General features: G+C 34.9%; 1 protein-coding gene and 1 pseudogene across 4 annotated transcripts in view; both read right to left on the bottom strand.

Moving 5' to 3' along the window:
• The window catches only part of PIK3CB (phosphatidylinositol-4,5-bisphosphate 3-kinase catalytic subunit beta), a 105,263-nt gene that overhangs the window by 47,103 nt on the left and 43,539 nt on the right, over positions 1 to 14,621 (bottom strand). For all 3 annotated transcript variants that reach the window (XM_084901764.1, XM_084901766.1, XM_084901765.1), the window contains exons 3-6: positions 10,874 to 11,060; positions 10,144 to 10,369; positions 6,653 to 6,876; positions 1,805 to 1,984 (exon numbers count right to left, since the gene is read on the bottom strand). In XM_084901764.1, the coding sequence (XP_084757890.1) occupies positions 1,805 to 1,984; positions 6,653 to 6,876; positions 10,144 to 10,369; positions 10,874 to 11,044 (801 nt within the window). In that variant the 5' untranslated portion in view covers positions 11,045 to 11,060. The remainder of the gene's footprint in view (positions 1 to 1,804; positions 1,985 to 6,652; positions 6,877 to 10,143; positions 10,370 to 10,873; positions 11,061 to 14,621) is intronic.
• Positions 3,392 to 3,910, bottom strand: LOC311631592 (large ribosomal subunit protein uL23-like; annotated as a pseudogene). Its single transcript has one exon. The product of its transcript is annotated as a large ribosomal subunit protein uL23-like (transcript).

Below are 14,621 nucleotides of genomic sequence, written 5' to 3'. Positions count from 1 at the left end.
TACAGATATAAAGTGTAATTCCATGTATTGTATCAAATGTAGAACCACTAAAAATATAATTCTGAAATTAAAAAAACAACAAACAATCCCAGGATGGCCTATAGGTGGAATTACATGATTTTGTGATAAATGTATTCATTCGCAACTTTTCACTATGAAAGATGTATCATTACTTTTCTTTCATATTTCTTTACTGATACTGTATATTTTCTTTCCAATATGACTTTATACAAAAACGTATACATGGCTTTATTTTTCTTTATAATAACAAATTCTATTTTTTGGCAAAACAATATACCTTCCTCTTATTAAGAAAAAGATGTTAAGTTAAACAAACAGGAGGCTGCTTAAAATATGGCAAAACATGAAGGGAAAAAGCAGTACTTCTATGCCCACCAAGCACTTTACATTTTCCTTCTTCCTCTTAGGAGCCAAAGTTCAAGCACTTACTATCAGAATGCACAGCTCACAAAGCTGTGCACAGAAGTTATCATCACTGTTAGACTTCCTACTTACTAAAGCACAAGAACTGAAGGTTACACCAAAAATCTGAAAACAAAGGTGTAAAATTCCCTATTTCCTTCTAATAAATCACAGGTCTTTATTCTCAAACAAACATCACTTAATATTTGACATGCCTGTATTCCTCTTTCTTAAAACAAAACAAAAATAAAAGTGATCACATATTACTCTAAAATTTTGTTATTTATCCAACGTGGCACTCAGCTTATTGTTCTTAATATAATTATCATTTTTTAGTCTCCAAATGTAATTTCAAAAAATAATCCTCAAATACCTTGAAGGCACAGCTAGGATCCTATCCTTTAAATAGGATACCATATGGTGGGGGAAGAGGTAGTGCATTGCACATATCTTATTTAAACTCCACTTTACTCCAAAAATAATCTGAGGCACTGGAGTGCCTTTCATAACACATATAAGCAGAGAAATCATGACTAAATGGTAATAAATAACCGAAAAGTAAGAAAGACTTTTGGAGAATGGTGAAACTTAATTCTAACACAATTTCTACCATATATGGAAGTAACAAAAAAGTGGGTGAGGGGTGAAGGAGGGAATTACACATATAATTTTAGGCTTAAACTGAAAAGTTTTATAATACTTAATGGAAATTTTTAATATTAGTTTACCTAGTTAACAGATAATTGCAAATAAGTTTTTATATAATTTCAATTAGTGGCCATTTAATGAAAATATTTTCTTTTGTTCCCCCCAGAATATTTCATATCTAAATCATTGTTTATATGATGAAATAAGAATTCATAATACTATATGAAATTATGACACTGAAACAATCAAAAAAGCAGAATAAAAACATTCTAGATAGCCAAAACCGGTTTGGCTCAGTGGATAGAGCATCGACCTGTGGACTGAAAGGTCCCGGGTTCAATTCCGGTCAAGGGCATGTACCTTGGTTGCGGGCACATCCCCGGTATGGGGTGTGCAAGAGGCAGCTGATTGATGATTCTCTCTCATCGATATTTCTAACTCTCTTTCCCTCTCTCTTCCTCTCTGTAAAAAAAAAAAAAAAAAAAAAAAAATCTAGATAAACACATAATGCCAAAAATACATGTAACTTTGAGTAAAATGACAAAAACATGCCAAAATGTTAACAATGATCAACTTGGAGGGAGGTAGGATTGTGGCTATTATTTGAGTGTAATTTTTTGTAGGTTCCAAATGCTGACTATAGTTAACACATTTTTATGTCAGAAATTTAAATTGTCAAATTGTTAAATACACACACACACTTCTCTGGTGAACTGAAAGTTAACACTCATACCTGGAATTGGATTAGTGGGTGATCACCAAATACATATTCTACTCTCCCACTGATTTGCAGCACATAGTCGTAGGGGCTAACTTCATCCTCCTTCCAATGAATAGTCAAACGTTTTTGGATTGCCAATTCATTTATTTTTATAGGATTCATATTAGGAGATACTTGAAAGCTAAACACATCCTAAAGGGAGAGATAGAAATAAAACAAACACCACAATTAAACATCTGTGTTAAAAACAAAACACTCGCCTAAACCAGTTTGGCTCAGTGGTAGAGCGTCGGTCTGCGGACTGAAGAGTCCCAGGTTCAATTCCGGTCAAGGGCATGTACATTGGTTGCGGGCACATCCCCAGGAGGGGGTGTGCAGGAGGCAGCTGGTCGATGTTTCTCTCTCATCGATGTTCCTAGCTCTCTATCTCTCTCCCTTCCTCTCTGTAAAAAAATCAATAAAATATATTTTAAAAATAATTTAAAAAATAAAAACAAAACACTCTTTACATTTGTACATATTACTACATTATAAATAGCTATACATAATATTCAGATATGTACATCCTTTAGATTTAATATTTCAGTAAATCTTTGTTTTCTAAATATACTGTGTCCATGCCAAATATGCTAAGATTTCTGTTAATTTGCAATTCATCTTACACTATAGAGTGTGCCATAGTTTCCACAAGTCAGATAAATATTTAACTAAAGTTTAATAATATTTAACTAAAATTTATCTTCAGGTAGTTTATCACATGCATTTTCCAGTAAATATCCTTCTTTTAAAAAGTTACCCAAAACCCTGTGTTTTTAGTCTGTATTAATAAAAGTTATATGTAGTCACTAGTAAGAAGAGATTTTTACTTTATACTAATTGAAACATATTTTAAAAATTTTTGTCTGATTTTATAAACATGTAAAAAGAAACAGAGAAATTTTAACTAGTGAAAAATGGAGATATAATTGTGATGGAATAATATTAAACCTATGCATAAATTCCAAAGGTAGAGATATTAAATATTGTTTAATAATACCTGAATCCTTCTATAATATAGCAAAATAATTTCACACCAAATGATCATATATCAAAGATATAAGAAAGCTCACTCTCTCTCACAGCAGCCAACTGCTACCCTGGACAACAATGATTATTAGAACACTAGTGGCCTGGTGCACGGATTCATACACATTGAAAGGAAATTAGAATATTTTAATACCGTTATTTGCTCTTTCTCTATAATAGAAGTGTCAACCAAAATCACGATTGACAATAACAAATAGAAAAACATGCGTGCAATTGGCGCCAGTGAGAGCTTTATATGTATCGAGCATGGGCGAGTCAACTAGCCTTTTATATATATAGAATAAACTTGCTTAATTAAATCTGCTTTCTGATTTAGTTCAACTTTTCCCAGCCCAGTAAAGAACCCCAACTTCTCTTTCAGGTCAGCAACACAGCAGTAAATATCAACAGAAAGCAGATAGTTATTGTAGATCACACAGGGAGAACAAAAGGTAAAATGTTTAACTGCAGCAGTGTTTGAATATATTCTGTACAGTGAGAAAACTTGAAGTTATTTTCTTTTTTTCTTTTTACAGTGTAAAATTTTTATATTTAGAATTAGGCAGCTGGACTCAGTTTAGATGATTCCAATTTTGTTGGCAACATCCAAAGAATCATAGTCAGGAGCCAGTCGAACATATGCCTTCTTCTCGCCATCAGGCCTGATCAAGGTGTTGACCTTGGCCACATCAATGTCATAGAGCTTCTTCACAGCCTGTTTGATCTGGTGCTTGTTGGCCTTGACATCCACAATGAACACAAGTGTATTATTGTCTTCTATCTTCTTCATGGCTGATTCGGTAATCAGGGGGAACTTGATGATGGCATAGTGGTCAAGCTTGTTTCTCCTGGGTGCGCTCTTCTGAGGACATTTAGGCTACCTCCGGAGCCTTAGTGTCTTTGGCCGTCGGAAGGTGGGTGACGTGCGGATCTTCTTTTTTTTGTGGCTGTGGATGCCTTTCAGCACTGCTTTCTTTGCCTTCCAAGCCTTTGCTTTGGCTTCGGCTTTGGGAGGGGCAGAGGCTTCCTTCTTCGCTTCGGCGCCATCTTCGTGAAAAGCTTGAAGTCATTTTCAAGGTCCACCATTTCTTACTTCTTTTCAGTGGGGTCAAGTTTCTAAACTTTCTAAATCTCCATTTTCCAGCTAATAAAAATAGGATTCTACTGAGTCTTCTATCTACCTACTCCAGGACTTCTGAAAGGATCAAATGAGATGAGGCATGGGAAAATGCTTCACAAACATTTGGTTAATGTGTAAAATATTTGCAACTGGCTATAAAGCAAGTCATATTTTTGGGTGAATAAACTCCAAAGAGGCTAGTTGCTAGGGAGAGGAAGTCGGACATTGCTAGCTGATGTCATTATCCGGTGCCCACAGCCACCGATTCCGAGGTGGGCTGGGCTGGGCTGTGAGCCACATTTTCCCACCATGACAGCGTCAGCTGCGATTTGGTGAGCTGTTGTCCCAGGGTGGTGGCAGGGCCTGTGTCCCACTTGGGGGAAGCTGAGTGTTGCTTTGTTGGCGCCAGATCCACGCTGCGTTTCTCTGTAAATGGCCAGTGCACATTACTGTGTACATCCTTTAGGTGGCTCCTGCATAGAGTGTGAGCATCTGTCCCCTGGTAATCAGTGTGTATCATAGCAACCAGTCGGCCGGCTGGAGAGACACTTTAACGTATTAGCTTTTTATATATATAGATTCTCTATACTGACCTGAAATTGACTTTGCAGTAATTTCCACTAAATTAATTTACATCACCTCCCTTTTCCACAAGGTATCTCAAATTCAAACTTCTAAGACCTAAACCTACTGGGTCTTCCAATCTATTTTCTCCAGTATTTTTACCCTTTCTTCTGTATTTTCTGAGTTGGTGTCTTGTGCATCATAGCACAGGAACTAAGATCCACAGACTCACTTGATAAATCATAGTCTTACACTGATGTAATAAAATTTTACCCTTTATTCTCCCTGCAAGATTTACAATAATAATCTGCTTCATGTTGATATTTACTGTGTTGCTGACATTACCTAAAAGAGAAGTTGGGGTGCTACACTGGGCTGGAAAAAGTTGAGCTAAATCAGAAAGCAGGACTAATTAAGGAAGTTTATTCTCTATATATAAAAGGCTAAGTTGACTCATGCATGCACAATACGTATAAAGTTTGTGCTGGCGCCAATTGCATGCATATGTTTCAATTTGTCATTGTCAATCATGAATTTGGTTGACACTTCTATTACAGAGAAAGGGCAAGTAGCAATATTAAAATATTTTTTCTAATTAATATTTTTCCTTTCAGTGTGCACGAATTTGTGCACTGGGCCTCTAGTACTTAAATACAGACTGATTTAGAAATCCAGGCTGTGTTCAAGTTAAATTCTACTGTTTTTAACTTAAACTCTAATAATCTCTTAACAGTAAAATTCCCTATTCCAGATCTTCCAATAGCGCAGAATTCACTAAACAATATTTTAAATTTGATCTTGACACCTCATGATATCCTAATCTTGGCTCAAATTGAACTTTAATCTCAACACATCTCTGGATAGAGTAGTAAATCGTTTTTGTTTCCTACACAAAATTCCTTTGTAAAATGCCAGAAGGCAGGGTCCTTTTCTCATATTTGTCCTAATAAATACTTATAACATGCTGTTTGAAAGGTGGTAGGACTGGATAAAGCCATAAACACCAAGATAAAATCCTTGTTCTAACACTGGCCAGTTATGAAGCCTGGCATAAATAACCAAATTTCTCTTCTTTTCTGTTTCTTCACTATACAAGTGGAGACAATAACTTCATTTTATAGATTGTGAGAACTAGTAAATATATTAAAATTCCTTTCATAGATCCAGGCATAGTATTAGTACTCAAAATAGAATGGCTACAGATAATGGTTTTTGTCACTGTTATCATAGTAATTGAAGAATAAAACTATTTTAACTTCTACACTAATCCTAAGGCTGACCCTAGATAATAAAATGATAATACAAAGGTAATAGCATAATTCAGTTTGTAAAACTGCTCAGAACATTAAGATGCAGATTAACTTTATAAACATACATGGAAATGTCCAACTCCATATCAGTACTTAATTTACATATTAACAAATACAAGAATAATTTGGGGGGGATCATTTGGCCAAACCTTTCATTTTATAGAAAAGAAAAAAAATATCTGCACTAAAGAACATTTTCTAAATAGGAGTTAGCAAATATTTTCTGTAAAGGACCAGACTCTGAAGACATGTATCTTTGTCACATATTCTCTTTCTTTTCTTTTTAATATCCCTTTAAAATTCTTTACTTTTTTATAACCCATTGAAAATATATTAATAAAAACTATTCAAAAACCGTACAGTTTGCTAACATGCCACTGCATCAAAAAATCATATATGAGCAAAGGATATATCACTATTATTATAATCCTAAATATATTTCCACACTAAATCTAAAAATACTCTTGCCCAGCCAATGTTGCTCAGTGGTTGAGCATCAACCTATGAATCAGTAGGACGCAGTTCGATTCCCAGTCAGGGCACATGCACAGGTTGCAGGCTCGATCCCCAGAGTAGGGCATGCAGGAGGCAACCAATCAATGATTCTCTCTTATCATTGATGTTTCTCTCTCTCACTCTTCCTTCCTCTCTGAAATCTATAAAAATATATAAAAATAAAAATTAAATAAAAATGTTCTGTATAAAAATTTTCTAGGCAAGCAAGAGCCTCCTCTGAGGGTGGAGCTGTATTTAGGTAAAAGTCACAGATTTATTACAAATTATTTATTAAAATAAAATTACCTGACAATTTTCAAAATGCACAGCCACAATGAGCTTTCCTCCATAAAGTTTATCTTCTAAGTTTTCAAGGATGGATGATTCATGCTCTGGTGGATATGTCTGCTTTAGCCAGTCCATCCAAGACAATCCCACAAGCGACTGGATCTTTTCCTCACTGAATTTACGCATTTTTATTCGGAATTCATTCACTTCAGGATCCTTCAAGGCATCAAATTCATGCAAACCTAAACACATTTTTTAAAGTAGTCATTTTGAGTAGCTAATATTAAAGAGAATATAAAAAATATAAGAGAATATAAAATATATTCAATGAAAACTTATATAATTGGCTTTTATTAAGCAAACAAAACTGGGCAGGAAAATATTATACAAAATCAATGAATAGCCAGATAAAATACTAAAAGTAGCCCAGCTGATGTGGCTCACTGGTTGAACTGCTCTATAAATGATAATCTAGAATTAAAAAGAAAATAATCAGGCACATCATATTTAAAAGAAGGTATTTTTAGACCCATTAGGCAGTTATATCTGTAAAGGTTCTATTGTTTTCTTTGGGGAGGAGGAGGCAGCAAACTTGTTCCTGAAGTTAAATTGAAATAATTGTTTATTGTTTTGACAGGAGGTATGACCTCACTAAACCCGGTTGTAGTCATGAAATACAAAACAACAATTGCAAAACTTTACTTGTTAGGTATTTAAAGTGAAAATTGGTTCTAAAATATTAAAACAGACTTATTTAACTTCTTAAATGAATGTTAACATTTAAATTTGTGTATATGATCAAAACACCAGTTTTTCTAGAGATGCTGAAGATCTAAAGTACAATTTATAAAGAGTTAAGAGTTTACAAACTGTTTAATTTAACACAGTAAAACACTTCTTACATGCTGATCTTTTAAATTGCAAGGAATACTGCAAAATAAAATTATACAATAAGCTTTATGATTCTATAATACACTACTTATAGAAAGAGAAATTCAATTCTAATATACATATTTCCTGTGCTGTAGTAAGGTAAAGTTAGGTTTGCCAAAGAAAAATAGCATGCCAAATTCTATTTCAATTTTAGGTAAACAATGAATAGTTTTTTAGCATAAATATATCCTATGTAATATTTGGTTCGCCTATATTCTTATTAAATTTGGCAAGATTGGATAGAGGTAATGATAGCTAATGAATCCTATGTTTTATAAATCAAGACCAGAAGGGAACACAGTAACCTAAAGGTTGAAAAGATGGTAAATTTTAAAAAGATACCTATATTCTGAAGAGAGTTAACTATCTCTGTGGTGCTACCCTTTTGGATTACCAAATGTTTTAGATACATCAAAATATTATCAAGTGGATAGTCTTATCCTAGAAGATAAAAGATTATAAGTAATTTTTAATTCTTTCTACTTTTCCATATATTCTTCAATTCAAGTGAAGGAAAACTATTTTTAAAAAAATATATTTTATTGATTTTTTTATAGAGAGGAGGAGAGAGGGATAGAGAGCTAGAAACGTCGATGAGAGAGAAACATCGACCAGCTGCCTCTTGCACACCCCCTACCGGGGATGTGCCTGCAACCAATGTACATGCCCTTGACCGGAATCGAACCTGGGACCTTTCAGTCCGCAGACCGACGCTCTACCACTGAGCCAAACCGGTTTCAGCGGAAAACTTTTGCTAATGAAGAAAATTTAATAACCTATAAAAATCTTTGGAGCATTTGGAGAAAATAGAAAAGAATGCTTTCTATGAAGTCTAGTAATATATAAGAAAAAATCTGTATGGTAATGTAATTATATATCTATTAATTGTGTGTGGGGGGGGGGGGGATTATTGCGAGAAGCTAACAAGCTATCCTCTGAAGTAATCAAACATTTTAAAGAACAGGATGCCATTAGCAAATCAACAGGGTTCTGTTCTAAGTACTCAAAGGGAAGAGGTCAGCCTCACAGTGTAATTATTGTCTACCCTGAATTACCTTAGGTCAAGATCAAAGAATACTGTTTTAAATGGGATGGTTCTTGAGATGGTACTATATTATACTCTAATATTAAATTTGATTAATATAGGTAGCCAATGCAGATCCAATAATCTCCAGTAGATTTTTTTGGTTTTGTATTTAAACTTCCAAGTCTCTTCCTCAATTACCCTATGGTACTCACTTCATATTGGTATCTTGTCTAAGGGAATAGGATATTGATAGTAAATACTGGCCTCTGAGATTACTACAGAAGAGAGATTTGTACTTGTTTTTTTTATTTTGTTACTAACAATTCTCCCCTGAAATTAATTTGCAAAGAATACTATAGACATGCTGTATCTTGACTCACTACAAAATTAACTTCTTAAAAATAATTTTAGTTATGGAGTAAAATTTGTCAATAATATGGGTTACTTATGAAAACTTATCAGCTTAAAGTCTTGGTGGGCATAGAGAATTCTATTTAATAAAGAGGGAATATGCTAATTGACCTTCACAATGTTGCAAAATGGCGGCGCCCACAGCCAATAAGGAGGGACTATGCTAACTGACTGCCACACCATCAAAGAAGGTGGCGCCCACAGCCACAAGATGGTGGGGCCCAGTCCCCTCAGCCCCACTGAGTGGCAGGTGCGCAGCAAGGCTGGGCCTACCCCCAGGTGGGCCTGGCTGTTCTGCTCACCTGCCTCCAGAGTCCCCAGTCCCGTCAGACCCCCAGCCCCTAAGGCGCAGGCAAGCCTTGGATGGCAGCTGCCCAGCCACCCAGGGATGGCCCGAGGTGCAGGCAAGCCACAAATGGCCATTCCCAGCTGCCCAGGGCTGCCCGAGGCTCAGGTAACTAGGGCTGGCTGAAGCTTGCACTGCCAGCAGTGGCAGGTGCAGAAGTGTGATGGGGTATCACCTTTCCCTGATCACCGGGTCGTCTCCTGCCCCTGAGGGCTCCCAGACTGTGAGAGGGAGCAGGCTAGGCTGAAGGACCACCCCCCCCTCCAGTGCATGAATTTTCATGCACTGGGCCTACAGTTCTATATAAATTATGTTCATGGGGGAGTAGGGGCAGGATGGAGGGGGGGGTGTCCATGGGGAAAAAAAGGGGACATCTATCATACTTACAACAATAAAGATAATTTTTTTAAAAGAACCAATAAAATATATTTTAAAAATTATGTTCATACTATAGGAGCAGTTCAGTATCTCTTAGAAAAGGACTTCTCAAACTATCTGAGGCAAAGGAACATATTTCTCTACAACCTGTCAAAAAAAACCAGTATTTTTATAAAATAAAAATAAGTCACTCGAAAAAGAAACTTAAGCCCTTGGATATTGTGGCACTATCACATTGCTAGAGGAGTTTTTATTCCTGATTTCTGTACTTGTCTCAATAACTGGTAACAATTTACAGGCCATCACTGGTCCGTGGACAACACTTTGCAAAGCAATGTCTTAAATCATACTTACATGTTTGTATATATCGCAAAAAACAAGTTAAGAATTCATATTAGAAAAAATTTTAATTACCTTTTCCTATAAGGACTCCAATTTTTGAGTCTAATTTTTCCCCTGGGTCACAACTTCTAGTCACTAATTTGAGAACTGGAAGAAAAGGTCTGACATCACAGAGTCTTCTTGTTTCATCTTCAAGCTCCTCATATACAGCAGTTTGATTCACACATGCAAACATATATGAGTCAATTTCCATAAGGAGGTTAAACATTGGGTAATTATTAATCTGTTTCCACAACATCTGCAGGATAAAAATAAGACATTTTCTGAAATGGCACTTGCTTAAGTGCACAAAGACACATCTACAAGGATACTCACTGTAGCACTATTTCAAAAACTGAAAACAAATGTGTAGCAGTAAGAGATTGGTTAAATAAATTGTAGAACATTAAAGAACTATAAATATAAAATAGAAATATGGAAAGCTATCAAAGACATATTAAGGTGTGTTTCTTTAAAATAAAAAATTGCGAGAGCCCTAACCGGTGTTACTCAGTGGTTAGAGGATTGGCCTGTGCACAGAAGGGTCTTGGGTTTAATTAAATGTGAGAATAAGAATGAGGATGATTTAAATGTTCATAAGAGATAAAGCACGAATCAAAATTTTTAAATGTCATGAGCTGAAGGTTAAAAGTCCCTCAAATTTATCCTTTGGTTTACATTATACTTTCCATAATAGAAGAACATGTTCCCTTAAGTGTTATAGTAATAAGTTACATTTATAGAAATTCTAGTATTATCATACCTGTTTAATAGTAGAAATGGTAGCTTCCCGAGGTACCTCCAACTGGATATAAATCCCAGTGGGCAAAAGGAAATCCACAGGTATGGAGCCATCAGATGCTATCTGTGAATCCACTGCCCAGATGTCAAGGATGTCTGCCATAGCAGGAGGCATTATGAAATTGAAGCACATTCATAACCATGGGGCCCTAGAAATCAGTAAATAAAATTTAGTGAATAGTTAACCAGATATTATACTAAAATATGATAAAGCCCACAAATCCATAATTAGTTCTTGTGTTTTAACATAGCCAGTAATGTAATCAAGCAACAGTAAGCCAACAGAAATAAAATACTTAAATATACTTTGGTTATCACTACATAAATATTATACAAATTGGTTATCACTAGATAAATATTATACACACACACAATCACACACCCCCCCCCCACTGACTCAAATTCAACATAAATATCACATGTAAAAGATGAACAGTTAAGGATTATAGGGTTCTGAAAAAGTTAACAATCACTCAACAAGTGATTATTTCCAGACTTTGCTTAGATGATATTGGCTTCTTTGGCTGACTTTTTCTTTACAAACTCCAATGAAAACAGCAATCAAGAGGCCTTCTTTCGAAAATAATTTTCTTCCAATCTCATGTAAGAAACAAAATATCATCAATTTAATCCCACGACCTGCCACCTAAGTATTAAAAAGACCAAATCCGCCGAAACCAGTTTGGCTCAGTGGATAGAGCGTCGGCCTGCGGACCGAAAGGTCCCGGATTCAATTCCGGTCAAGGGCATGTACCATGGTTGCCGGTACATCCCCCCCCAGTAGGGGGTGTGCAAGAGGCAGCTGATCAATGATTCTCTCTCATTGATGTTTCTAACTCTCTATTTCTCTCTGTAAAAAATCAATAAAATATATTAAAATAAATAAATAAATAAGATCAAATCCCTCCACCCAGCTAGCAAAGTCCTTGGTACTATGTTTCTGGCCTATGTTCCTTTCCTCCTAGCACTTCATAGCCCAGACCCTCGTGCCTCAAGTGCCTTTTGTCTTCCTACTGGTAGACCTATGTTCATTGAGGCTGACACTCCTGCATCAAAATCCTATCCTAACAAGTGCCCCCCTCAACTGTGCCATTTAAGTCTCATCTATTCTTTAAGAGCTTTCTTAAAGAAGATATAATAACAGTGGAAAGAACATTGGCTTTGAAGTTAAATAAACTTTATTTAGGTTCAAGCCCCTTTATTCAAAGTATGAAAGTATCACAATAAAAGACAAAGGAGCCAACTTAAAAAGCATTTGAGCATCAAAAAGAATGATGACATCCGTGGATTGAAACACATCAAATATATACAATGTGCGACTTAATAATGATATCAATAAATAAATAAACCCTTTATTTGTCACCATTGAAGGCTGCTTAAACCAACTCATTATTTTGAAAACTGATAAAAAATGAGGACCTGTAAACCACACACTTACCTGCTTGTTTGTACTATAAATTCATAATTGATGAGTTTAAGGTGTGTGTTTTTAAGAACAATTTTAGCTAATAAATGCAAAAAGAATAATATAATTAGAAAAATCACCATATTACAACCTCTAATGAAATAATGGATTTAGGCAAGGATCATTAATGAATGCTAAAAAGAACTTTACAATGTAAGGTGAAAAAATAGGGAACTTTACAATTCAGGTTGACACCATCTAAATTCTCTGAATAATCCAGGTGGAACTTTATCATTCAGGTTGACACACCTAAACTCTCTGAATAACCCAGACATGACTGTTCCTGTACTACAGCAGTAAATACTACACAGTCACTACATACTAAGACTTTTTAAAAAATGTACTTGAATCTAATGAAGTTCCAAATTTGATATATCTACCAGTTTATAGAAACTAGGGGAAATAGAGGAGAAAGTTAAACAATCAAGGAAGCAATCAGTAAGTAGTGTCCAAAATGCTGGATCATCAGTAAAACAATAACAAGAAAGCAAACTAATTAATAACAGGAAGGAAAAGGCTGGTGGGAGGACTGTTAAAATAATAAAAGAATACTTAGGAGACATAGTCAAATTCAATGTTGATTTGAACAGATCCTCTATTAAAAAAAACTATCTTTCAAACAACCTAGAAAATTTAAATATGGATTGAATACTAGATGATATTGAGTAAATCCTGTTAAGTTTGTGACATATAATGCTGGAATGTTATGTTTCTAAAAATCAGTGCTATCCATTAGAGATGCATAATGGCAGTACATGTAGGTGTAAATAGCATTATGTTGGCATTTGCTTTAAATCATTCTATTTTTTTTCAAAGGTGAATGGACAGCTGGTTTCAAAAGTTTGTATAAAGATAAGATGATGAAAAAAAATATTTTCAGCAAATGGTGCAGTAATAACTGAACATCCATATACTAAGACAATGAACCTTGATTCCTATCTTAAGCCAAAAATAAAAATGAACTCAAAATGGGCCATAGGACCAAATGGTTCCAAAACCAAAAACCTAAAGAAGAAAATAAGCAAAAATATTGTGATTTTGGATTAAGCAAAGATTCCTGAGATATGACACCAAAAGCAGAATTTATAAGTTTAAAAAATTGATAAACATCATCAAAACTGAAAACTTGTGACTTTAGATACAATTATTCATAATATCAAAAGATTTCCTGGCCAGTGTGGCTCAGTGCATTGACCTATGAACCAGGTGATGACAGTTGGATTCTCTGTTGGGGCACATGCTTGGTTTATGGGATCAACCCCCCAATGTGGGGTGTGCAGTACGCAACAGATCGATAATTCTCTCTCATCACTGATGTTTCTATCTCCCCTTCACTTCCTCTCTGAAATCAATAAAAAAAAATATATTTTTTAAAAGTCACAGGCTGGGAGAAAATGCTTGCAAATCATATTAAGGGCTTATATACAGAATACATAAAGAACTCGACATACAATAATAAGAAAACAAACACCTCAGTTTTTAAACTTTGGCAAAATATTTGAACAGACACCATCAAAGCAGATATGTAGATGGCAAAAGGGCTCAATATCATTAGTCAGTGCAAAGTACAAGATACCACTACAGACTTATTCCAAAATCTAAAATTAAGAAAGACCAATCATTCCAAGTATTAGAAAAGATTCAGAGGGAACTAGAATTCTCAAACACTATTGGCAGTTTCTGAACATACATCTACTATATAATTTATTATCCCACTACAAATATAAGTTAAAAATAGAAATAATGAAGACACATATTCATATAATTGTTCACAGAAGCCTTACCTATACTATCCAAAAATTGGAAATAATTCAAATGTCCATCAACAGATAAATGAATAAAAAAATTGTGACATATTTTTTTAATTGTGACATATTCATACAATGGAGTACTACACAGTAAAACACACACACACACACTAATATATTCAGTATTATGGATAAATCTCAAAAGAATTATGCTGACTGAAAAAAGCTTGACAAAAAGAGTACATACTCAATGAATTCCATTTACATAAAATTCCAGAAAATGTACACTAAACTATAGTAACAGATTAGTGGCTAACTTGTGTGGGGAAGTGAGTGGGAGAAGCAGGGAGGGAGGAATACAAAGGAACACAAGGAAATTCTTGGTAGTGCTGGATGTGTTGTGTTTATTATCTCGATTGTGTTGTGCTTGCAAGTTCTATAATGCATCAAATATGTCAAGTTATGTACTTTAAATATGTGTACTTCATTATATATTA

This window comes from Pipistrellus hanaki (genome assembly GCF_964339955.1).
Source record: "Pipistrellus hanaki genome assembly, chromosome: 13".
NCBI lineage: Eukaryota > Metazoa > Chordata > Mammalia > Chiroptera > Vespertilionidae > Pipistrellus > Pipistrellus hanaki.
This window is presented reverse-complemented; position numbering and strand designations above follow the sequence as displayed.